The sequence below is a fragment of the Caloenas nicobarica genome, chromosome 12 (assembly GCF_036013445.1).
Source record: "Caloenas nicobarica isolate bCalNic1 chromosome 12, bCalNic1.hap1, whole genome shotgun sequence".
Lineage (NCBI taxonomy): Eukaryota > Metazoa > Chordata > Aves > Columbiformes > Columbidae > Caloenas > Caloenas nicobarica.
The window spans coordinates 12,479,553-12,504,288 of record NC_088256.1 but is presented as its reverse complement, the minus strand read 5'-3'; the positions used below and the strand labels follow the sequence as shown (position 1 = coordinate 12,504,288).

The window sequence follows — 24,736 nt, the reverse complement described above, 5'->3', positions numbered from 1 at the left end:
GGTACAATTAGAAGATGTTAAAGCAGAGATGTCAGTTTTTAAAGCTTATATAATAGTATTATGTGTGTAGACCACACTTCAGATACTTGCTACTCTACATTTCTCCAGTAAGCTGCTGGCATAAGCTGGATGCCTTGTGGAATGTTTAGGTTGTTTTGCTGGTGGTGTTTTTTGTTTGGTTGGGTTTTTTTGTTGTAGTTTTTTCTTGTTGTTTGTTTTGTTTGGTTGGAGTTTTGTTTGTTTTTGTCTGCTTTGTGATGTGATGCAGCTGGCTGGACAGGCTATTGCCCTTACAAGGTAAAGGAAGCAGATAGGGTTCAGAGCTTGGAAAATGTGAACCAGGTTTGAGACTGAATCACAAGAAGGGTTCTGATGCAGCATTATTGACACCTGAGGTTTTGTGGGCTGGGCCAGTGAATCTTATAGTTTTGAATATTTATATATGTGTTTGTGCATCCGCATGCACTTTTGCCCATTGTACCTTGGGCCCCATTGTATTTGGTGTTGTACAGGTTTACAGAGATGCCTTTGCTGCCTGGGAGAGCTTCATGTGGCATAACAACTGACAAATCACGAATGAGAGGAATCCAGTCACATCTGTGTGCCTGTGAATGTAAACGTATCTGTGATCAATCAGAATCGCAAGTGTTCTCTGTTTCCATCTGGCCTTCATCTGCAGCTTTATGAAGAGACTAATTTCCCATAGGCAGTGAACTTTGGGTAGTAGTAGTGCAGTTGGTTGTCGGATACTTTTACACAACTGGACACACCTGCAGTAATGGCATGGATTGACTTCTTCCATCACAAACTGTGGCTTGAACATGTGGTGCGATCAGTGTGAACACACCTTCTCCAACAGAGAAAGCATTGAATATACATACTTTTTCAGTGGAAAACTTGGTGCAAAGTGGGAATTGTTTTATTTGAGAAATTTGACCTTTTATGGGGCAGATTCAGATGCAACAAATCCAACTTCACTGGAGCCGGAATTGCATGCAAGAACCCACGTGTCAGGAGAAACATCAGTAGCTGTTGGTGGGAAGTCCTGCAGGGAACCCCTTGGCAGCACAGCCGGCAGAGCAGGGGAGGGCAAGGGGTCCCTGCCTGTGCTGGGGCTCTGCCTTTGTTTTACCCAAATGCAGCGTTCACTAGATAGTGTGCTACTTCATCTGACACTGTACAAAATGAAGTTGATTTGTTTAAACAGAGCAAGGCAAAGAGATGAGAGTTTCACAATCTGGTAAAGCTGTTCAAGTGGTTAACTGCAGGAAACTCTTGGTCCCTTTTGTGACCAGTTCTTCCAATGGTTAGCTGCTGCTTTTGCTGCCTGTGTGCTGGTAATTATGCCAGTCTTCATTGATTAAGGCTCTGCAGTTCTGCAGCTGTAATGCGTTTAGCCATTTTCTTGGAATTATTCTGTGAGGTATTTTTTTTTTCCCTTTTAAGAGTTCACTGTTCATGTCTCTCTCTGCCTTGATTGCATTTGATCCCTACAAGTAATACAGCAAATTGGAAGATATGGCATTGAGCAGTAACTTCTTGTAGCTGTCCAGGAACTGTTACTGCACATCTGACCGATAGTTTGCTCGAGAGGAGAACCTTTGCCAGCCAGGCTCGCGTTGTACGAAACTGATGAGATCAGTTTAGAAAAAACAAACAAACAAATAAAACAAAAAAAACCAAACCCAACAAACCGCCGAGGCTCTTCTTGAATTCAGTTTTTTTTTTTCTTTAGGAAAGTGAACGTGGAAGTACCACTCCTTCTTAATTTAATTAGAAAAGCAAGGTATACTTTACTTTTAAGAGTAATTAGAAGGGTAAACTGGTTTCATTTTGGAGACCAGCTTAATACTGAAAGCCTTTCCAAATGTTTAAGTAATTTTCCCTGGAGTTTTGTGGACCATCTGGCCAATAGGGTTTTGGAAGGAAATAGGAGTTGATGGCTGCTGTGAGATCAGTGCCATGTAGTTCATCTCTTGCAGAGCTCATTCAGAAATCTGGAGACTGATGTATTTCCTCACAGACTGTGTCCAGTGACTCCCTTTTTATTTTTTGAGGGGATGAATCAAATAGAGCCAAATGAAAAGGCACTGAGAGTAGATGCTATTTTTTCCTTAGTTAAATGCTCTGTGAAGACTTTTGTATATGTGTGAAAAATAATGACCTTTCCTTAGGCAAACCTCAGGTCTTCTGAACCCCACAGCAGTACTTGGTAGAGTTTTTGACTTCAGGATTCACCTCAGCTGAAGAGAGATGTAGGGGAGGGTATTTGCCATGAAGTACTGGAGGAAAGGCTCAGAGGCCACAAGAGAAAACCATTTGATTCCAGTTGTTAGTACTGGGCTGTCCTGCACAGTGCCATGTGTACTGTCTCACAGAGTCATCTGCGGAGAGCTGCACACCCACATGGTATAGCAATCTGTGTAAGAAAACACTAGCAGAACTTGAATGAAAAAGTAAATCACCTTTAAGGTGGCTGCAGCTCTCATCATCTAGGCTAGAATTTGCAGTCTGAGCTGTGTACCCTGCCTGCCATAAAGCCTTTTTAAAAAACTCCCAGCAACACAATTTTAACCCATGCAGAAACTTGTCCATGATCTGCGTTATATGGAAGAGAAGATTCAACCGTGTTCTACTTATTGTTCACAAGAATGCTGAAGGATTTTTAAAAACTCAGTGATATAATTGCTGAGAGCTTAATGTGCACACAAAGTTATATTTATGTGGAATAGAAGGCTGATAAAGCCTTTCTTTATTAGCATGCATGTGGGAAGGCTACATTACTTAAAAAGTTAAAACATGACTCTCATAACATGAGGTTTGTAATTGCTGTGTGCAGATTGACCTTCAGAGCTTCATAGTGAGAGTGAGCCAAAAACTCCTTCCTTTGAGGGATTCCTGCTCTGGAAGTCTGGCCACCCATCAGCTGACCTCCTACGGTCCAGCCCCAACTTCCTTTCAGCAGGATGGGGCCGGTGGGACACATTTAACTGCTTGTGACTTCATCCAGCAGAGATGTGTTGCCTATAGATTTTTCTCTAGTGCCCTGTATTTCTGTAAACAGATGCACATGAGTCAGTCAGCGAAAATTCACTGGGGTGGAGGGATTTGTACCTCTCCCTAGACTTAGCTTCTCAATGGCCCCCATCTGCAACGTGAGAGCCTTCCAAAGGCTGAGGCTTTTTTCCTGAGCTGTTTATTTTTCTAGATGAATAGACTTTGGCGCAGTGGACCTTGGCTGTCATAAATCACTACGGGGCTCCCCAGGTGTGGAGTGGGACCAGCTCTGTGCCAGGGCTGCTGCAACCCTCCTGCCCACAGCAAGAGGAGCTGTGGGACTGCAAACACCCCCGTCCCCGTATCCCTGCCACCCCACGCTGGGCAGCTGGGGTCCCCATTGCTGCTGGCTGCATGCAGACTCACCAGCCCAGGCATCCCCAAGGCAGAACACCCGCTGGAAGAAGAAAGCTGCCTGTGTCTGTGGAGCCTCTGTGCCCCTGGCAGGGGTAGTGAGCCATGATGGGGTGTCTGAGGCTGGAAACCCAACAGGGTATTTCAACAGACATTAAGAGACGTGACGAATGCCGAAGCCCAGGATGAATGACAAGGCTGTTGAAACTGTGCAAATACTGAAATTTAGGCTTAAAGAACTCAGGTTTTATGTCCCAATAAATGGAGTGTGAGGAAAGGGAGATAACTGCATAGCCTGCTTTTCAGACTTCTCCTCCCATTCACCATGCTGCTCTCTGAGTTGCTTTCTTGACCCACGTATGGCCCCAAAACATTGCTTTTCTTTGCCTGCTGGTAGCAGCTTCCATTCAGGCCACTTGGCAAAGCACATGCTTGGCTTTGAGCGTGTGATGAGAAGCCATGGGAGTTCAAGGGTCTTGCAGTTATCTCCAAAAGTCAAGCACCTGGATGACTTCCTGAACAGAGGACAGCTAGAGCTTTGGAGAACTTGGCTTCCCCTTAGACCTTCCTGAAGTATCTCCAGGTACAAAACAAATTGGGCCAGATCCAGTTCTGTCCAAGTCGGTGGAAGTCTGATTCTTCACCAGGAGCAGCTACACTTTCGGTAACCCTGTGTGTCCCCAGCCATGCTGACCCCGAGCGCAGCGGCAGTCTAGAGTTAGCTCTGGGAGCTGCACCATGTGCTGCAGCTCCCCGCTTCCTGCTGGTACCCACCAAGGGTCACCCTCTTTTTACCTGCCCCATGGAGGAATGTTCCTGCTCTTCCTCCTTGCACATAGTTCATGTTGCTCAGAAAATTCCCATAGCCATAGGATATCTAAAGCATCATGCCTGGATGTCAGGTGAATAAGGAAAAGCCACCAGAATTGGGTACTTCTCAGATTCCTCAAACTGAGCACAGAGCTGCAGAAGATTACATGGGATGTTCTGCTGCAGACATCACCCATTTCAAATAAGCAGAGAACAAAACTCCTCTCTTTGTATTATGACCTACATGGTGTTTTCAAAAGCACTTGGTGCTTTGCTTGATCTTGCTAATCACAATGTGAATGACCACTTTGGGAGCACGTTTCAAAATCTCAAAAAATCAGTCTCTAGTCCAGTCTTACACAGTATGGCATAGCCTTGAGTGGCTCATGTTTTGCATAAGGATGGTAATCTGAACAACCGAACATACTGATAATGCAAAAAATGTAGGTACTCAAATATGTGTTTGCGAAAGGTCTTGAATTTGTTCCGTTGTTTAATTTTCTTTTCCCACTGGTCTGCAGTCAGACACAGACAAACATGAAGCAAAGCAAACAATCTGCGTTTCTACTTGTACAATGGGAGGAAATAGGAACTGAAAGGATTTTTTTTTTTTTTTTTTTTTTAATTTAAAAAAAGGCAGAAAAGCTGCTTCTGTTACCTCTTGAGTTTTACAGTTCATGAGGGCTGTGGTACAGATACTTGCAGCAGGGGTGTAAAACTGTCCTTTTCCTCCAGAGATCAAGGTTATTTGATCTGATACTGTTGAAATGACCCCTATCCATCCTTCCCTTCTAGTCAATGTAGATACGGGTTGAATTTTAAGTGACTGATAGAAGTTATATGTTCTAATCTTTTTGTTTGGCTAACATGTTGCTATTTTAGTATATGGGAAGTCCTCCTATACTGCTGCCAACTTAGTTGTCTCCTATAGTGTTATGAGTTACAGTGATATTTTTGTTTCTTTATTTAAACATGTGACACAAATAGGGGCCCTGAGAGAAATTCCCGATTTTTTAATTTTTTTTTTTTTTAATATCGTAGCCCTGAAACATCAAAAACTTCATTTAAAAAAAAAAATAAAAGTAATGTTTTCACTTTAAGTGAATGCAAAATACCAGCTTCTGAGATGAGGAGGGGGAGAGAGAAACAATGGGAGGGAGAGAGTGACCTGTTCTGCCCAGAAACAGGGCAGTGGTGTTTGCTAGGAAAGGAACTTGATTTTCTCTAAATATTCAAGTCATTTTTGCTATATAAATTTTCTAACCTTTACAAAATTATCCTTTTTCATCTGGAATGCAGTGTAACATTCTTTTTTTTAACAATTTTTCATTTATTTATAAATAGTATAGATGTCTAATATTTCTTCACTAATGTAACATGCTTTGTCTAAAAGTGCATTGTTATTAATTAACTTCCATTCTTTATATATCTATGTGCAGACAAATTAGATTTTACTGTTAATGTTTTACAACGTGAGCTCTAGGGCATGCTAAATAGTGTTTGACTTCATAGTATGGCTGGCACTGAAAGTCATAAATCTTATCTAACTTCTTGGAACATATCTAATCATACAGTGGGATTTTGCATGTAGGAGAAAAGAAAAACAACCAAGAAAAAAAAAACACAACAAAAAACCAAAGACAAACAAAACCTCACAACAAAACAAACATAAACTTTGAAGAGCATGTCTAGATTATTTACAGTGTATTAATTTTTATGTTGTTCACCATTCTGACCAGCTGTGGTCAAGGGTGATCATATTTTGTAGTGTTTAGGTGACACGCTTTGGATTCCCTTGTAGGAAAATATCTATGGTCAGTTCTGAAGGGAACGTTGCATCTCCCTGTGTCTCAAAGAAGAAGAGAAACACTCTAGGGGAATACAATTTTTTGATTCAGAGCCCCACAATACAACAGACATCCAGAGATGTTGTGACTGAAGTGCCACTAAAACTTTATAATGTCAATAAAAGTAGGCTTTCTGCAGCCTGAGTTGCTTGATTAAAAGGATGACCCTACAATCAAAATGACAGCTGCATTTCCATGTGGCTAGTGTCCTGAATTCTTCCTAGGGGCTTAAAAAACAAAGAAACAAAACCCCAAGACTTTCTGAAACTGGTAATTACCTGCCCAAGGCTGATGTGTGTTGTAGTGAGTTGGGGGTTTTGTGTTTTTGTGCATTTGGTGGTTTTGTTTGTTTTTTAAACTGAGTCGATGTGGATCACATGTTATAGTTTATAATGAAATGGGTCATTTCTGAAATCCAGTGCTAGGATTCAGTGCATGACTGACCCTGAGCTCTTTCTCAGACCATTAACTAACCAAAACAACCTATGAGCTTCCAAACTCTTAATAACTTCTCCTTTGGAATTTATTCCTGGCCCATTTCAAGTTTTGCGTCACTGCTGTGTTTCTGGCTGAAGAGCTCCAAGCATGATTACAGTGGGTTGTCTCACATGGTACCAGTTGCTGAGACAAGGATTACAGGCTGGTCTGACTAATAGAGCTCTCCTATGAACTGTCTTCTTGGGTGACACTTTCCAGCACCAAAACACTACAGCCCCAGATGTGCAAACCCTATTCCCCTGTTTGCATTAGTTAAGACCCCAAGGGACAGCAGGATGTTGGCTGTGAGCAGCCATATGCTGTAAAACAGTGGCTGTGTCTAAACTGCAGTGCAAGAGCAGTTTATCTGCAGGTTTTATGTTCTTGGGGTCCCCCTCCCTGTCATGCTAACCCCTGGTGTACCCGGGGAGCTCGGTGCAGCTGCCCTTGCCTGCTGGCACTGGGAACAGGCACAGCTGGTGTTCCCAGGCTGGCTCTGGGGCTGGCGGTACCAAATGTTGCTCATCTCTTCTAAAGACCTGGGTCTAAGTAGAAGAGCTCTGTGTGGTGGAAAGGGAAACAGAAGGATCATGACTTTGGTAAGGTCATGGGGAATAGGACACAGGGTTTCCTGGATCCCTACACAGAGCATTGTTCATTCGATGCATAGTCTCTTGAAGGCTTTCCTTGTGTTAGCAGGATGGAAAGGGCGGAGAGGAGAGGGGCAAAAGGGTGGGGTCCTGTCCTTCAGGGCACAGAAGGCTGAGCTGGCAGTCTACCAGCAACCACAGGGCCACACACTGATTTACCCGAGATGGGCTCAAACTTCAAAGTTCTTAAGTGGGTTTTGAACAGGAAACCTCGTTGCTGAAGTTCACTTTCAGTAAGAGCTTGCAGCAAAACAGCTGTGCCTTCACCCTGCTCCCAAAGGGCCAATGGCTGCAGCATGCATCGGTTGTCCCATAATAAATGCTCCTGGGTGAGAAGGTCTTCTGGCCTCCAAAGTCTTCCACATCTTGCTTTCCAATACAAACCTTCAATACCCAGAGAAGGTCCCAAGAGTTAAGTTTGTGCAGCTTTCTGGATTACATGCTGCCAAGGGTCACCTGGGAGTCCCTTGCGCAGATGTTGTGAGCTGTTCGGGGCTGTGCACAGCCTCAGTGCGCTGTATGTGTGTGTGCCTGGTGGCAGAGCATGTCTGATGTGAAAGTGCCCTCCAGATGGGCACAAAGGTACAAACTGACAAGCGTCTGAGGCTTCTGGCATCTGGGAGATGTCCTTGCACAATAGGCACCTCACAGCCTCACCAAAATATCTGCTTTATAGGGGAGAGAAAAGTGAGGTTGTACTTCTGGTTGCAGAGAGGACATGGGCGCAGATGGGGACTTTTGCACAGTTGAATCCACCAGCTCCGTGCTGCCCTGGTATCCTGCAGCCACCCTTCACGTGTGCCTTTTCCTGCTGCGGTTAAATGGTGACAGCTACATGGGACAGACCCGTAAACACGTGGACATTAATGAGCGCCTGTTGCCAAAAAGGAAGCGTGTGAGGGGACTGACGTGGGCTGCCTTGGCACGGTGTGCAGCACAGTAACGGAACAGCTGGTTTGTGTCATCTGGACATGCAATTGTCCACTGTGAATCTGTCAGATCGCAAGTGGAGATAGAAGCTGTTGGGGGTTGTTTGCCACCCCTAGGAAGAGAGGGCTGTGCAGGATTTGGGAGGGAAGCTCTCAAATCAAGCTCTCTGTGTGTGACCCACAGCCTGACAATCTCAGGTACGTGTCACTGGGACCTTGGGTCTGTGGTTGTAACCGTGGCCCAAGCCAGAGACTGCCCCAAATTTTTGTTTGGACCTAATAGGTAAAGGTGTTGTACATGACTGAATGCATCTTTTTGTAGATATATTTAATTCATGTAAAGCCCCCGTATCAGTTAATAGCTTGACCGCTAATGCTGATACTCTTATTTGATGTAAATAGAAAAATACGTCTTGACCCTCAGTAGAGGGCATAGATAAGCAGTTCTTTTATCTAATTCAGCTAAAAAGATAAATATCTAATAGAAATAACACCGAGTAGTCTGTCCTACTCCATGTATATCTCCCTGCAGAGATAATGCACAGTTGGAGCTCATCAGAACCAGATCTTTGGCATAAAGCGTCTTCCACAAATGTGGCTGCAATGAGCAGTATGCAGATTTGAAAAATGTGTATGCTGGCTCCATGTTTGCTGAATGTTACTGTAGTGACTAACTGGCAACTGCAGCAGACTTTATGCAGAAATATTTTCTGGAGGAGACAAGGAATTTTGCTGGACTTGGAGCTAATGGGAGAATTTCTTCCAGCTTGGATACCTCATCAAAATGTAGGCAAGAACTTCAATTTTAGAAAGTCATTGAGCTTCAGAATTGTTCATGTCTAAGCTTTGCTTGAGTTTGATAGCATTTAATGCTATATTCTTGGGTGGGAATATGGATGACTTGCAGATGGCTGTTGGATGTTTTGGCTGCATTCTCCAGAGTTGAAACCTGCTCTCAAACTGAGCATTTGGGTGAAAGATGAAACCTTTTATTAGGGAAATGGGCCCACAGACCATTCCTGCCCTCTGCCCAGTTTCTGAGGAAATGTGCAACAGTGGCTCTTGAATCACAACAGGCTGATTCCCTTAAATGATCTGGAGAAGATGGGCAGCGGTGGATTGCACAGAGGGCTAGGAAGGTCAGTGCCCTTTGTTCTTCTTCCTATGTTGGATTAAATCAAAAAAGATGAACTTTTGCATGTCTCGTCACTGGAAGTAGGTGCATCTGTTGATCTCATTCGGTTGGGAAACAGTTAAAACAGCCAGTTGCTCCCAGGAGCTTTAAACAAAAATCAAAATACCACCTTTCTCAAAACAATTCAAACATTCTCAACCTTGTGGCTTCAGCAAAAGTAGCAATGTGTGAGTTCCCATGAACTCTGGCTAACCTCTGAGATTTATTGATAAATGAAAAAATAAGGGGCCAGGCCCTGAAACCTCTTCTTATATAGCCACTAGTCTCGGTGTGTTAACAAGAAGCCCAGGGCTGGGTTCAGGATGTTTACTGCTTTTAGAGATGTCAAAGAAAATGAACTCAAAACAGTTTGAAAAGCCAACGTAAAAGAGAGAAATGAGATTTTTGTTCTGATTGCCAGCACAGTCGTAGCCTGGTCATTAAAGCAAATGTAACATGGAGCCTGTTACTGTGCTCCGATAAGCTGCACAGGCATTAATGGTTCTTCTCCACATGAACACTCAGATCCTCTGAAAGCTTCAGCTTCTTAGCGTGGAGTCTTGCAATAGCACACCCACTTTTTTGAGTGGTGGTGCAGAGTTCAGTAGGGTGCCTACTGGGACTGCTGGTGTCTGGGTGAGCTGTTGGGTGGCTTTGCTTCAGCCCGTTTGTTTCATAACTAACTGAATAGATACTGAAGTTCTGTGGAGGAGAAGGAATGAAATCTAGGATGTCTCAAGGGTTCTCTGATTATTTTGCCTCCACTGACTGAACCTTTTTCTTTGGCAATATTTGAAGGAAAGGTTTTACTTGTGTGTGTTGGGATGATGTCAGAGGTAAGGAGAAATGATTGTGTGTGCGGTGTAATTCTGCCACATTGTTCATTGCATACATTAGCAGGTGCAGAGACTTTTGAGATGTATTGCTCTACAATAACGATAAATCCTTTACTATAGGAAAATGTACAACGGTAATCAAAAATAAATCTGCCAAGATGACAGTAAAATTAGTATCTCATGATGAAAATGTCTTTATGTGGATATATAGCTATAGATACATATTTAGCTACACTCTCCAAGATACTTCTTTTTTTATGCACACTTAAACTAATTCATGCCTTTTAGATAACTGATGAAAGGCAGATGTAAACATATAGATATGTTTATACATTTTCATGAGGTTAACCTGTAGTGCTCTGCATTACCCTGCACAAACTTGTGGGATGGAAGATGAGGTTCTTCAGCTTAATGCAATCAAGAAATGTGAAAGACTCTTGAAAAAAGTGCGATAACAGTTGTTGAAAATAAATTGCTGTGAGGTGAGAATTAGAGCAAACAAACAGGAATGAGTTTTTACTGCTGCTTTCCTTTCTTGAGAAGGGTTTGGATTCTCTGGTGGATTGAGTTGCTCTCTATTTTGTTCTAGGAAAAGGGATTCTAAAAGAACATGAGTCTGAAGTGCATGTAGTTAGCAGAATTCACTTCTGTATAGAGGCTGCTTTACCCAGTCAAAGAGTATTTTTTGCAGGTGAACATGTGCAGAGGGACGGATGGATGTGAGCCTGTGCACTGCCCTCAGGCTCGTAGTAACTGCACGGTGCGAGGAAGACAGGGCACTGAGACAAGGCACAGGGCACTGAGACAAGGCACGGGGCATGATCCTGCCCTCTCTGCACAGTCCGAGCTCCTCTCGCCCAGCTGTCAGCCCGGTTGCAGACATGGGAGCTTTTGGGAATGCAGAAGCAGGATTGGTTTGTGTATCTTGTTTAGCAGGGACACATTTGTTGTGTGAAGGTGAATCACAACCCACCGAACAAAAGGGCTTGCTGTTTTCTTTCCCATAAATGCTAATTTTGCAAACTTTTGGGGGGATTTAGTATTCTCATCTATAATGGTAGAGTTGAGTGAGAGCAGAAGGCTTGCATGCAGTGGAAATAACTGTGGCTGCAAAAGAGTAGATGTCTGTTTTACAGAGGAACAATTTGACCAGATGTCATGCTGTGAAATCAAAACTGAATGCCAAGCCTTTCCTCCTTTCTTATTCTTATGAATATTCAATATCAAGTGCAATGATAGCCTAGTGTTGATTGATTTATTTTTTCAGTAAAGAAGCACATCTCCATGCTTCACTGTAGCTGTGAAAATCAGGATTGATTCTTGACGTCATCCTTTCCAGAATGTTCAGCAGCCCAGGAGAGACTCATCATTTGGGTTGGTCGCCTACTATATGTGGTGGCCAGAGACATGGAATTGTCAGTGCTTTTGAATCCAGACAAACTCTGGAGATCAACCAGGGTGCCAACGTGTCTAGCATGACTGTATTTTGTGGAAGGCCCTATATCGCTGTATTGCCAAGACATTCAATGCCTGGAAACATTTGCAAACAATGGCCTCCAACAAAGGAGCTGTGGCTGTGCAGAGGAAGCTCGCTAACCGGGGTTGACGTCAGCTGGGATGGATGCTGACCAAACAAACATCAGGGGATGGATGCTGACCAAACACCAGCATCTGTCAGGCTGGCACTCGCCACTGCTTGTCGTGTCCTGGGCCTGGTGGGGGTGTGTCCCAGTTGTTTTCCTCCTGAGGTCTGTAGTAGTTTGTAAAACCTATCCTTCTAGTTTATGAGAAAAAAAGCTTTGCAATCCCAGGAGTGCTTCCACAGAAAGAGGACACTTATAAATATAGAAAAACTCAGCAGGATTTAGTTTTCTGTAAAAGAAAACATGACTGTGACATATCACCTGAGAACGAGGAATCATTTTTCTTTGGTGCAAAATTGCTTAGTCTTAGAAATAACACTGGTATGCAGTTTTGTGCAGATAGGACCAGGATTTTTAAATTACATAAACCCAGCTTTTAATTTTGCTGGTGTAAATTGCACCTGCAAATCATTTTGTCTGCAAACTGCAGCAGTTCATATTTGATTTCCTGATTTCCTCTGGCTCACTTAACTGATGTCAGTTAGTTATTTCAATATACAGCTTTGCAGGCACTACTATTTCAGGAACAAAATTGCAGTCTCAAAGCTTCAAGCCCCTTTCTGAACATTTGATGGAAGTGTGAGTTAGGAGGTGTAGCCAATCCACTGTTCATACAAATCTTTCGGTACTATCCTACAGTATGAGATTAGTGTTGGTTATCATGGCAAAACGCTGCATCTACGGCATCTGTTGAGCAACTTGACCTAACCAAGCAAAGAAACTACAATTTACAGCAAGATTCCTGCTTGTGCTTCTAATATCCATTCTTGTGAACCATATTTTGTCAGTGTCGTTATCAAGTTTGCCCTTGTAATAGCTTTATTCCCTATTACCTTCCTTTTCCTATCTTTGTTTTCAAAAGCTAGCCACTTTACCAAGTCTAAAATTACCAGTTATCTGTTGTTTAATAACGATGGTGTGGTGTAAGCATTTCCCTAGTGAAGCGTGTGTAAGCATGTAGGCATACACACAGTCAAAGGCCTGGGAGAGTTCCTCTCCACCACTCTAGAAGACTACATTTTAAATGCAAAGTCTCTGCATGCTTTTTGGGAGGTAGCTGAGATATAGTTAACTCAGCTGCAGTAAGAATTCCAAAAAAAAAAAGGCAGCACACTGGGAAAGTACATGCAGCTTTAGTATCTTGGCAGCCACATAGAGGTTGTCAGATTGATGTACTGGAACCCAGAGTTTCCTCTTTACCCTGAGGTGAGCCAGAAGATGTAGGGTGGGGAGGTGAGGACAGTGCCAGCTACCCAGAGCCTTGCTTCACCGCCCCGTGTCAGCCCTGGATTGCAGGACAACAGAGTGGTTCTGGTTAGGTCAGAACCAGGTCTGGGTCTTCCCAGAGAAGGAGGCTTGAGGGGTGGCAATGCCTGTTGAACAGGAGTCGTCCAGAGACCCATAAACTCGTGCCATGTTGTGTCTGACAGCAGAAGTCTCCCAGCATTGCTGCTTGCTTTGTGCTAAAGGGGGAAATTCAGCCCTGCAAAGGGAACTCGGTTAACGTTAGAGCGTGGTAAGGGTATGGGCCTGATAACACATCACTAAGCTTTATCTTGGTAGTTTTATGTCGCTGAAATGTTGTTGATACATGACTGAAAGCAAGTACTCAAGTCCAGTTGTTATATGCCTAATTTGTTACTGTAGACATAGTCTGCATATGCGTTTTACTTAGTCTTCTGTTATTTTAACAGGGTCGCCATGTTAAGACTGGGCAGCTAGCAGCAATCAAAGTGATGAATGTTACTGAGGTGAGTGCAAAACCAAAGATAAAAAAGTTGTTATCACCATGCAAGGAAAAATAAATGATTGGATTGTGAGACGGCGGATAGCTTATGAAAGATGATCCAGTGGTATAAATTATGGTTGCTGAGCACTGGTTTGTGCTTTATGAAGTGCTGATGTGTTAATACAACCAGATTTTTCAACTGTACCTGACCAATGGTAACCAAGCAATAAGGGAATGCATTGCTATATGTTTTGATGGTCTATAATAACAAAGAGGAGAACTCTCTTCCTGCTTATTTCTAGTTGATTATCTGTTTCCAGAGACAGCAAGTAAAAGATTTCCTGCAGCTCTGCGCTGCCCCTGCTGTTTCCTCACATCCTCTCCCCTCGTGTGCCAGCCATTCCTCAGAGCAGCTACCCTGGCAGCCAGCAAGCAGGAACACGTCAGACATGCAAATGTGGCACTTCTTTATTGTTGTGTGACAGATGAGAAAAGGAGACAGTTTAATTGACACTGGCCCTGCTCACATTTATAAAGTGGTGTCAGTGCTGGAACAGGGTCCCAAAAAAGTTGCTAAGTATTGATTTTTGGGTTTTTTCCCCTCCTTTTAAGAGCACATTCAGTAGCAAATCAGCTTGCCTCTTTGAGACCATGTTAGCCTAAGCCCCAGAAAGGTTGGGGAGACTCCCTGCTGCCTCTTCTCAAGGTCACTGGAAGTCTGTGGGTTGGTAGCATGCGCTTAGTCTCACTGAAGACCAGCGCCCCATTCTGTCACTCTGGCAGTGTAGCTATGGAGTACAAAACTCCAAGATAAAGTGAGAGTCCTTTTGCAATATTGTGGAAGGGTTATCACCTGAAATAATAAACACAGCTAAGTCCTCTGGGCCAAGTCTGCCAGTGGTACATCTACATGTGGTGTTTTGGGCACACACAAGCAAGCCTTGCCTGTATTTTTGTATGTCTTTTGGTCGTCTTAGAAGTCAGCAGAACAAGTTGGTGTCTATGTGGGCCTTGTCACATAGGGCAGGTCAAGGACAGTTCTTTCTGCTGATGATGTGGGAATCTAACCTTGAGCAGCAAGTAGTCTGAACTGCACATTGGGTTTTTTGAACTTAGATGCTCCTGTAATGCTTTTACAAAGCATATGTAAGGGCTGGTTCGGCTACGGCTGCTACCTTGTAAAATATGCATGTGTAGTTGAATTACCGGTTTTGCTGTTCTCCGTGCACAGAGGAGGGTGCTTTTTTAATTGAGTTGGTGGGATTTTTCCTTCTAGCTCTATAGGTACATATATCATCAGGTGCTTTGGCTTTAAAAAATGTCAGTCACCAAACATGAGGCTGCTGGATTTTGGAAGGGAGAGGGAATAAGGTTAGGGTTGCAGACAGATTCCTGAAATCAGAGCACTTCCATGCTTTGACAGAGGAGCTGACAGGACAGATCCTGGAAGGGATCCAGAGCTGCTCTATGGACTGCTCCATGCTTTGCTGGGTCAGTCAACAGTGCCTGAGGGCTGGCCAAAGATGTCACTTGTGGGCCATCATGTTAACACCAGTGACAGTCCCTTCCTTGATGAAACAATTGAAGCAAAAGCTGTAGGAAGGGAACCTTGGAAAGATTTCCTTCCCTTTGCTATACATAACACAGTCTCCTTTGTACGTAAAGAACAAACTTTAGCATCCAGTAATGCCTGATTACTTGGAAATAAAATTTAAATGGAAGACAACCTTGTGGTCCAGCTTCAGGAATTCATGTTGATAGACTTGCGTGATTCTGGGAACAAAAACCAGCTGTTTAGGTCTGATTTGCTGCTTCCTTGCAGGTTAGAGAGCCAGCGTCATACTGGGGAATCTGTCCCATCGCTTGAGGGGCAATGATAACAGATTGTGCTATTTTCATGTTGAGTCACTTAATGCAGAACAGTTGTGACGGTTTGAGAGTCGAGTGGTGAGTGTGTTGGTGCAGCCACCTGGAGGGGTTTTCCCTGGTGCTTTTCTCCCACTAAACCGTGAACAAATCCAGTTCAGCTGTGCTTGGTTGTTTCTGCTTCCTGACCTTGGTGCAGAGTGAGTACAAGACTTTCTCCTGTTATTTCCACTTTCGTAATGTGGGGTTGGCTGTGTTCCCGCTGCTGGGGCACAGGCTGGCAGATCTGGATGCAGTGCTCTGCTTCATCATGGGTTTCCTTCAGGCCCCTGGCGGTGCCTCTGCGAGATGTTGGGAGCCCAGTACAGGAGTAATTCACGTGGTTGCTGCTGGTTCCTCCTGCAGCTGTCTGCTCTGCCCTGGGGTTGTCCTCTCCTCAGCCACCACATCTCACAGCTCAGTGAGATGCGGTAAACCCCGATTGTTTTCGGCGCTGTGGGAAGCTGTGTGCAGGGTTGGGGTGGCAGCTGTGATCCTGAGCCCCTCGGACACCTTGGTGCAAATTCCCACAGCACTCGGGGTGAGCTGCGTGGCTCAAGAAATGGGATTACCGCTGGCCAGGGGTGGTGCTGCTGGTCTCTTGTAGTGCAGAGTAGATGGGTGGTTGAAGCCAATGCATTCCTGCTCTGCAGTTGCAGTAGGCAGGAGCATGGGTACAGCCGAGGCAGATGCTGTATGTGCCCGGGGCGTCTCTGAAGCTCATTTCTCCTGTAAAATAGCAATAGCTTTTCTCTGCTTCATAACATTTGGTTACTGAAGCCTCTTAGAACAGTAGTGGGTCCCAACCGTAATGTAGAAATCATAGAATACCAGGCTGGAACGGACCTCAAGGATCATCTGGTCCAACCTTTCTTGGCAATCTTCCTTTTAATCTCCAGAATTTCAGTGTTGTGAGCCTGTCAAGGATTCAGTATTCCTCTTGCATTGTTAGTCTGTTCAGGTTTAAGTTATTTTCTGATCCTTTTGTCTTGAAAAGCTAGCTTGAGGCATTAAATAAAGTCTTTAAAATATTGAAATCCTTGTCTCCAATGTCCTGCCGATTAATTGCACCTGAGAGCAACATCTCGCGTGGAATTTGACTTGTGAGAAATGGAAGCTGTCTTAGTTAAACCTGTTTGAGTGAGATGGGAGGCTCCTAGCCCCTGTGGCCTTTTTCGTCTTTGGGTGGTTGTATGATCTGATTTGTGCTGCACAGGGAACAGTTTTCTTAGGGAGTGAAAATTTCATGTGGTAGAAAACAGGAAGATTTTAAAAAATAAAATCAAGGCAAATGCAGTCTCTTTCTCTTCACATGTCTCCAAAAAAAATGGAGAAGAGCTGAATGCCTGGATTAGCCTTGTGATTTGTGTACCTGCTTAGAGGACTGCCCAGTTCAAGCCTCCAGTAGATCTCATTCAAAGTGGGGCCATTGCAGTGGCCAAGTTTGACAGACCCCCACACCAGTGTAGGTTGGTTGCAGTTTGATCATTAACCTGCTCAGGAATAGCTCAGTGATGACTGACTTGGGAGAAGGTAGGATTGAACAAGGATGTCTCATATCCCAGAGGTCTGAGCTACCTCCTTGCTACTTGGATATTCTGCAGTGGGTTTCTCTCCTCTAGTAACAGAAAATCATTTTCATCACTAGAAAATCCAACCTAAGAGGTCTTTCAGCTAATGTACTGAGTACATTTCTGCCAAAAGATTCTGTATCACCAAATCTATGTTGTTGTTTGTTTGTTTTCTGGCAAGAAATTATTTCATCAGAAGTTCCCTGACCAGCTCCAGCTTTGATTGTTCACCTCTTAAGATCTGAGGCACACCAAGAGCTGAGCAAATCTGCCCTTTGCTGACATGAGCTGCAGCCCGAGCTGGTTTGTGAAGAGCAGCAGCAGGATGCTGCGGTCATTGTGGGATCCTCTGGACATCTGTCAGGAAGTTCTGCCGTGTCGCGTTACGGGGGGAGTGGAGGGAGCCCTTTGAAATGGTTGCAGGGGAGCTGATGGCAACGTGTGCTCATGTACCTCTCCACGCAGGCTCTGCTTCCTGCCATTTGACAGTGCCTCCAAGCAGAGTGCTTGCAAAGAGATTGAATTCTTGCTGCTTTTCTCTTCAGCTATCAGTGCAGGTGATCAAAGAGCTCTTCTGCAGCAGGTCAGTCTCTGTCCTTGCTTTCAGTCTTTCCAGATAACAAAATAACACTTAAATGAGAAACTTGTCATTAAAACTGCCCTGATACGAAGAGTTCTCTTGGTGGAGTATTTATCAGCTGATGATCTTGTTTCCATTTGAGGTCAGAGGTGTGTGCTTTCTAGTCCTTTGCTTCCTGATGTCATTGCAGATAGGCCCACATCTTCAAAAACAGCCTTTGATCATGAACCTGTCATCTTTGTGCATGCAGCCATCTGTGCCCAGAAACGCATTGGTTTGTGAAAGCAAACAGCTTTTTGCACCTGCACATCTGTGAGCTTGCTTCCTTTTCTTAAGTGGCATGACTTAGGAGCAGGTTTCTGGACCCCTGGGAGATGTGGCTGATGGTAACGCTGTCAGAGGGGAGGTGGAAAGTGGAAATCCTGACTACATGCACGCACTGAAAAATTGAGGGTGCTTTTGTCCCCGGACACCCTGCTTGAAGGATGTATGTAGCCCTGACACTTAGCAAGTCCAGGTTCGGTTCCTAACTGAGCCTCAGACATGGCCTGTGGGACGGAATTGCTCATATCTACCCTTCTGCTTTGGTTTCTCTATGTGCAATAGACTAAATTTTTCCAAAATTCACTCAAGCACTGGGAATACATAGTACTTTTTGTCTGTGTAATGCCCACTAGCTGTCCTGTATAGCCCTTTCACTTACAGACTGACTGATACTTGAAGTTACATCTCTGTCTTTGGAGGATGCAGGAGTTTGGCTCAGAGGGTTTCTGCTCAGCGGTGGTGGGGCTCTTCATGGAAGCCCCCTGTCCAATCTAAGCAGTGTCTTCTCAAGGCACTTGTCCTGGACATGAGTAGCATACAGCAATGTGTGAGCACAGGTAACTGTTTTGATGGGCGAGGATGGGCAAGGGAGCAGGTTCTAGCCTTCTGGTTTAATAGATGATGCATGAGATAAAGCAGAAATTGGATCATCTTGCTGGTAATGGGAAAGGAGCATTACACATGTGCAGCTACTCTTTGCTCTTGCAAGTGGGTGTGGAAGAGCCTACCTGGTGTTCCAACTGTGTTTACAAACAAGCACATGGTTATCTTTGTTTTAAAAACATGGAGGTGAGATTGCAGAGGAACAGAAAGTACTCAGATAAGAGCTGTGCCAGCACAGTTCCAACATCCAGCAAATTAATTGGGCAAAGGAAGAAGAGCTGAAAAAGAGGCAACAGCTCTGAGGAAGTGGTTGAGATCTGCCAGCTCCCCAGGGGGAACTTGGTGAAAGCTGCAGGCGGGTGCTGAGGGCATAGCAGGGAAGCTTTTCAGTCAGGCTCCACCAGTGCAAAGTTCATGCAGATGGGCAGAGTTAAAAAAAAAAAAAAAAAAGGGACAAAAAACAAACTAAACACAAACCTTAAGATCTGAAGAGATCTTAAGTAATTTGGGGAAGGCTTTTACCAAAGATAAATGTTTCCCCTTCATGTGTTTGGTTGCCCTAGCGGGAGGAGTGGGCAGGATGCAGGAGGGACAGTAGAGGAAGGAAAGGAGGTCCTCCCTGTTTGTCCCGCTTTCTGCTCTTCTTTCCTAAAGATCCGTTACCAGAAACTCATATCAGTGAGAGGACTCTAGTGGCCAGGTCCAGAATGGTGGTTTCCATGTCCTTATTCTCTGCCTCCTTCTCCTCGCCTGCCTATTTCTACCCTTTCACGTGCACCGTCTGGAGTCCCAAAGCGGGTAGAGCCTTGTTTCCCCTCCCAGAAAGCAGCAGCACAAGCTCTCAGCTCCCTTTGGTTGTGCCCTGGCCACATGCAGAGAGAAGCAGGACTGTGCTTATGGAGGGTTTCCTGCATGCTGTCTGGGAATCAGCTCTGATTTCTCTTGGAGACTCCACATGCTGCACTGGGCTCCTCCTTACCATCGCTAATTAAGCCATGCAGTATTCAGGGCTGTATCAAACCAAGGATTAAGGATCCTCCTTTCTCCTTAATTGCAAACAAAAGATAAATGAAATATCTAGTGTAATGTGTGCAACTTGGGAGCGTGTGTTCAACAAAGGGGCTGTTCTGAAACCTGGAATAGCTGATTTTGCCTCAAGTGGGGTTATTTTACATTTCCCATTTCCTAAAGCTTAAGACAATTAGGCTTTAGTCTGGTAATGTGTCTCCTGTGGATTGATGTTACTGGGGAAAACATATTGGTCCCTTTGTTCTGTTGAGAATGATTTTTGTGTGGTCGGGTTTCATAAGATGCATCATATGCATATGCTTGATGGAATTTGGCTTTAGCCTGTCAGGCTTTAATGTTTTGCTCCAGGTAGAAAGGACAACACAGCTGGTTTTGTAAGCAGTCTGTTTTGATGGTTAAAGGAATGCTTTGATGGCAAAACTACTGGAAAATAATGGAAAAGTGCAGAGAAATGTCCTGTGGGGCTGAGCTGTTCTTGCTCCCTCCTTACAGATCCTTTTTTTCCCTTCAGCTAGTAAGTGCTGACTGGGATGTTTTGCAGCAAGGTAAATTAATTTTCAACTTTGTCATACTCCTTTTAACTGGTATAAAGATACCTTGCAACACCACTCATTTCCTATTAAAGCGAATGAGACACCAAAATCTACAACCTTTCACTGAGTATTGTGCACCATTTCTCTTGGTGGCAACATAGCAAACGAGCTGGCTCTGAGAGGACCTCTTCAGGTCAGACAGTTATTTCTGAAAAAGGGCATTTCCTTCTAATGTAATTATTAACGTTTGTGTTTCTATTAGTTATCTTATTGTGCACAGTGCTGTACTGGGCAGAAGAGAATGTCTGCCCTGAAGAGACTGAAACAAAGGCAGAAGGAAAACCGAGCTGGGTAGTGCCTGGAAGGAGAAGTCTGGGGGTGTGCCAGTCCTAGTCACTGCTGGCGTGATGTTAGGAGAGGGGAAAAACTCCATGGTCCGGGCAGGGAAGCCTCACAGCTGTAAGGAAGGAGCAGATCTTAACCCTGCGCTGGCTCTGGAGTTTGATTTGTGACAAGTCACCTCCCTCTTGGCTCGATTTCCTCCCAGTGAGACCCTCCACAGGACTGGGAAGACAAATCGGCTGATGTGTGCACTAAGTGCTTTTCCAAGTACTTAAGTAATGGGGTGTTAGGAATATTTTAATTTTTGTTTGAATCTGGTTAATTTCTCTAAGAATTACTGCATACAGAAACTGCAAACTGGGAAGTAATAGGTCCTGTCCAAGCCCCTTGAGCTTGTTATACCCAAATCGGGAAATTTTGGATTCCTTAGGTCAAACCCTAACAATTCGTTGGTTTAGGCCAGTGGATCAGGGTGATTCAGTCATCGGTTTAGCAGCCTGTCCATCAGTTGCAGTCTCATAATCCCAGGATAACTTAGGTTGGAGGGAGCCTCAGGAGGTCTCTGGTCCAACCTCCTGCTCAAAGCAGGGTCAGCCATGGGATCAAACCAGGTTGCTCAGGGCTGGTTCCAGCTGGATGTTGGAAGCCTCCAAAGACAGAGGTTGCCCCACAGCTCAGTGATCTCTGGTCACCTAAGGAGCCTTCTGCTCTCTTTTGCTACAGAATGAAGAGGAGGAAATCAAGCTGGAGATAAATATGTTAAAAAAGTATTCCCATCACCGGAATATTGCTACATATTATGGTGCATTTGTAAAGAAAAGTCCTGCAGGCCAAGATGATCAGCTCTGGGTAAGTGTTTAGTGTCATTTCTGTTCATGAGATTTACAGCTCTTTTCTTTAGAGCTCCAATATGCTTGGCTTGGACTCTGTCTCAGTGAAACTCTGAAGTCATTGTTCTGAGGAATAACATATAAAAGAGCAAAATTGTTCCTCCCTACGTGTCTTCTATCCCCTCTGATTTCCTTTGAGGCTGGGCATAAAACTTGTGACTTGTCTTGTCAATCTGATTTGTTATTCGAGGTGGGTTTTTTTTTCAAATGAAACATTTCTGTAACTTTTTTTTTTTTTAACAGTAGTGAAAGAGAGCTTGTCCTCTTCCCCTCCTCTCCTTTTTCTTGCTGCATTTCTCTCCTTTTTTCAGCTGGAAAATGAAAAAGGCAACAAAGGAATTCACAGTAAAGCAAAGAAAAAATAAAACAAACCCTCCTCTTTTTTTTTTGGCTGCAAGGTTTTTGGAGCTTTGCAGCAAAATGAGAAATTTTGAATTCTGAAAAAAAATCCCATGTTTGTCAGTACTACTATATTAGCTGTTGTTTTCCCGATTTCATATTTTCTAAAAAGAAAAAAGTACCCGTAACCTGCAGTAGCAGAGGAACACTACTGAGGTGGGTTTTTTATTTATTCAGCAATGTGTGTGATTCAGGAAATGAGATTTTATGTCCCTTGGCATCCGGGAAGGTCACACATAGCTTGCCATACCTTGATTGTGGTGGAGCGGGTGTTTGCACGTGGTGTCTCCGCTGGCACCCCATCAGTGCTGTGATAAAGGTGTATCGCGTTTGTCTTCCTGCAGCTGGTGATGGAGTACTGCGGTGCGGGCTCGGTCACCGACCTGGTGAAGAAGACCAAAGGGAACTGTTTCAAGGAAGACTGGATTGCATATGTCTGTAGAGAGGTTCTCAGGGTGAGTTGTGCCAATGGAGCTTTAGTGCTCGTTTTCAATGAAGAAACCTTTCGTCACTAATGTAGGTCACTGATGAGCGCTGCTGTGGGGCTGATGGGCTGTGGTCCTTCAGTTCAGAAGAGCCTGAAGAACCAGCATGATGACCGCTTGACATCTCATATTATTGTAGTTAATCACATTTTCTATATGAAGCACAGAAAATTCCTGTTTCCTATGGCAAATAGCCATCTTCTGAAAGTCCACATTCTGGGCATCTAGAAAAGCAAAGAGATTTTCTGTTTTCAGTAAGTCTGTCTTCCACATCAGGAGATCTTGCTGCTCTTTGCTTCAGCTGTTCATGCTGTTTAAGGTCTTTCTGTTCATAATTCCTTTACATGCACACACTCAGGGGCCTCTTTTCCGCACTATTAGAAGCAATGTTGACTAAACAGTATTCCAAAATCTTAAAGGTGGCCCTGCTGGGGCAATGTTCCCCAAGACAATTCTTGGGGCTATATTTCATTCTATGCAAGCTTAGGGTATGTTGGTTTTGGGTTTTTGTTTTGGGTTTTTTTGGTCGTGCTTTTTGTTTGGTTGTTTTTTGTTCTGAGTTTTGTTTATTTTTGTTGTTTCTTTGGTTTGTTTTTTGTTGTTGTTGTTGTTTTGTTGTTCTGGGTTTGTTTGTTTGTTTTTGGTTTTCCTCTCCTGGAAAGTACAGAAGATAAAATAATTCCCAAGTGTAATCTAGTGAACAGCCCTGGAAAAAAAAAGATGTTGGGACCTGTCATTCTAAATTCAAAGCCCATTACAGAGTTACTGATCTGTCTTCCTTGTAATGGAGTTTTACTTCTTTTCTAAATAACAGTAAGATAAATGTGTATTCTGGGAGCTGGAATTCAAATGGCACACCAAAGTAATGCTCGAATGGGGTAAATCTTCTGGAGCAGAACAGTTGAGAAGCGTGCTCAGCAGACAATATTTACCGTCTTACAAGGATTTGGTATTAGACTGCAGATTGTAATAACTATAGCTGCAGAGCATGGAGAGGACTCTTCTGCAAAAAAAACCAATCTTAACGGTCAGGTCAGGTTTCTCTTCATTTGTGTGGCTACAGTATCACTATTAAAGCTATTGATGTTAAAACATTCGGTTTACGCTTATGCAACTAAAAACCACAACAGCATGCTGGTGTAAAACAAAATTGGATTTGATCATGCTTGTTTCAAAACAGAATGACCTAGCTGCATGTGGATTGGCAATGTTTCCTTCTGGAAAATACAGAAGCTGGTTGGAAGCTCTATTTGAATTCATTAATATTACAGAGGCTAGGCATTTTGAGTGAAGTATCCCCTGGCTTACTAGAATGTGTTATTTTAGTGTGTTCCTTTATATCTGTGCTAGTTTAACCATGGACAATTTTGTAATGAAGGAGGAGACAGAATATTGCAAATATTAACTGAATGAAAACAATATTTGCTGCATTCAAAAAGAGATCTGACATGATATTTTGAACTTTCTGTGGTCCATTTACTGTTGAACACTGTTTTGCTGAATGCAGAACTTAAGCCACTGTAACCACCCATCTGCGGTCTCTGGTCCTCATACAGAGCATTCTGCATTGCTCTTTCCCTCTTTTGTTTGCTTTCAATACATAGTTTAAGGAGGCAGCCCTTGATTCTGGACCACTAGTTTAAAGTATTGCGCCTTGTTTTCTTCACACTTGACTTCAGAGGTGCTCCATTACTATCCGGCCTGTGGGTAAAGCAGATAATCGAACTCGCAGTTGCTGTCCTCTCTCCTCTCTGGAACTGGAGTCTTCATGTTGCTAATAACATCTAAAGGACTTTCCCCATGAATAAAGTCTGAGAAGGATAAAAGCATAAAAAGACAATAATGACACAGTCATGATAATGATAGCAAGAAGGAATAAAGGAAGTCTGGTTTTCTTTTAGGGCTTGGCACATCTTCATGCTCACCATGTCATCCATCGAGATATTAAAGGACAGAATGTTCTTCTCACAGAAAATGCAGAAGTAAAGCTGGGTAAGTTTCCTTACATGTGTGCTAGAAACCTGTTCATAAAAATTTAAGATTTCTGTCTTGTCTTGGAAAGAACCATCAGTAACGTAGGAGCCACAAATATGTCAAGTAGCGTTAATGCTTGTGTTTATAAGGTGTCTGTCATGTAGAAAGAGCTGAAAATGTGACATGTTCTGCAAGGACGTCACTCACAACCTGTGGGGAATACAGCTACTTCTGGGCAGTCAAATGCAGAACCTGTCTAGTAAGTCACAGCACCATCAGGCAGTCACAGCACCATCAGGCCTTCACAGCAGATCCTGGCATGCAAAGACTTCCAAAATAAAAATTTGGGGGAATAAATTATGCTAATCCATTTCTCTAAGGGAAGTGGTCTTAGAGATTTTAATGTTTGACAGTAGGTGAAATTACTCATGTCTAAGGGCTACCACTGAAGAGTAGCTCTTACTAATAGTTATCGCTCAAAAATAACAGAGAGTTCACTTATTTCCTTTCAAGCTGTGACATGTCAGTGTTGACAACTGATTTCCTAAGACTAAACTCCAGTACATATCTCCGTTGAGGAGGGGATGTTTTTCAT

The 24,736-nt window shown here is 43.7% G+C and overlaps 1 protein-coding gene across 3 annotated transcripts in view; it reads left to right on the top strand.

Moving 5' to 3' along the window:
* The window catches only part of NRK (Nik related kinase), a 104,532-nt gene that overhangs the window by 19,503 nt on the left and 60,293 nt on the right, over nt 1-24,736 (top strand). For 2 of the 3 annotated variants that reach the window (XM_065643187.1, XM_065643186.1), the window contains exons 3-6: nt 13,472-13,528; nt 21,117-21,242; nt 22,027-22,137; nt 24,069-24,159. In XM_065643187.1, coding sequence (XP_065499259.1) covers nt 13,472-13,528; nt 21,117-21,242; nt 22,027-22,137; nt 24,069-24,159 — 385 coding nt within the window. The remainder of the gene's footprint in view (nt 1-13,471; nt 13,529-21,116; nt 21,243-22,026; nt 22,138-24,068; nt 24,160-24,736) is intronic. The other variant, XM_065643188.1, reaches the window with a different exon arrangement.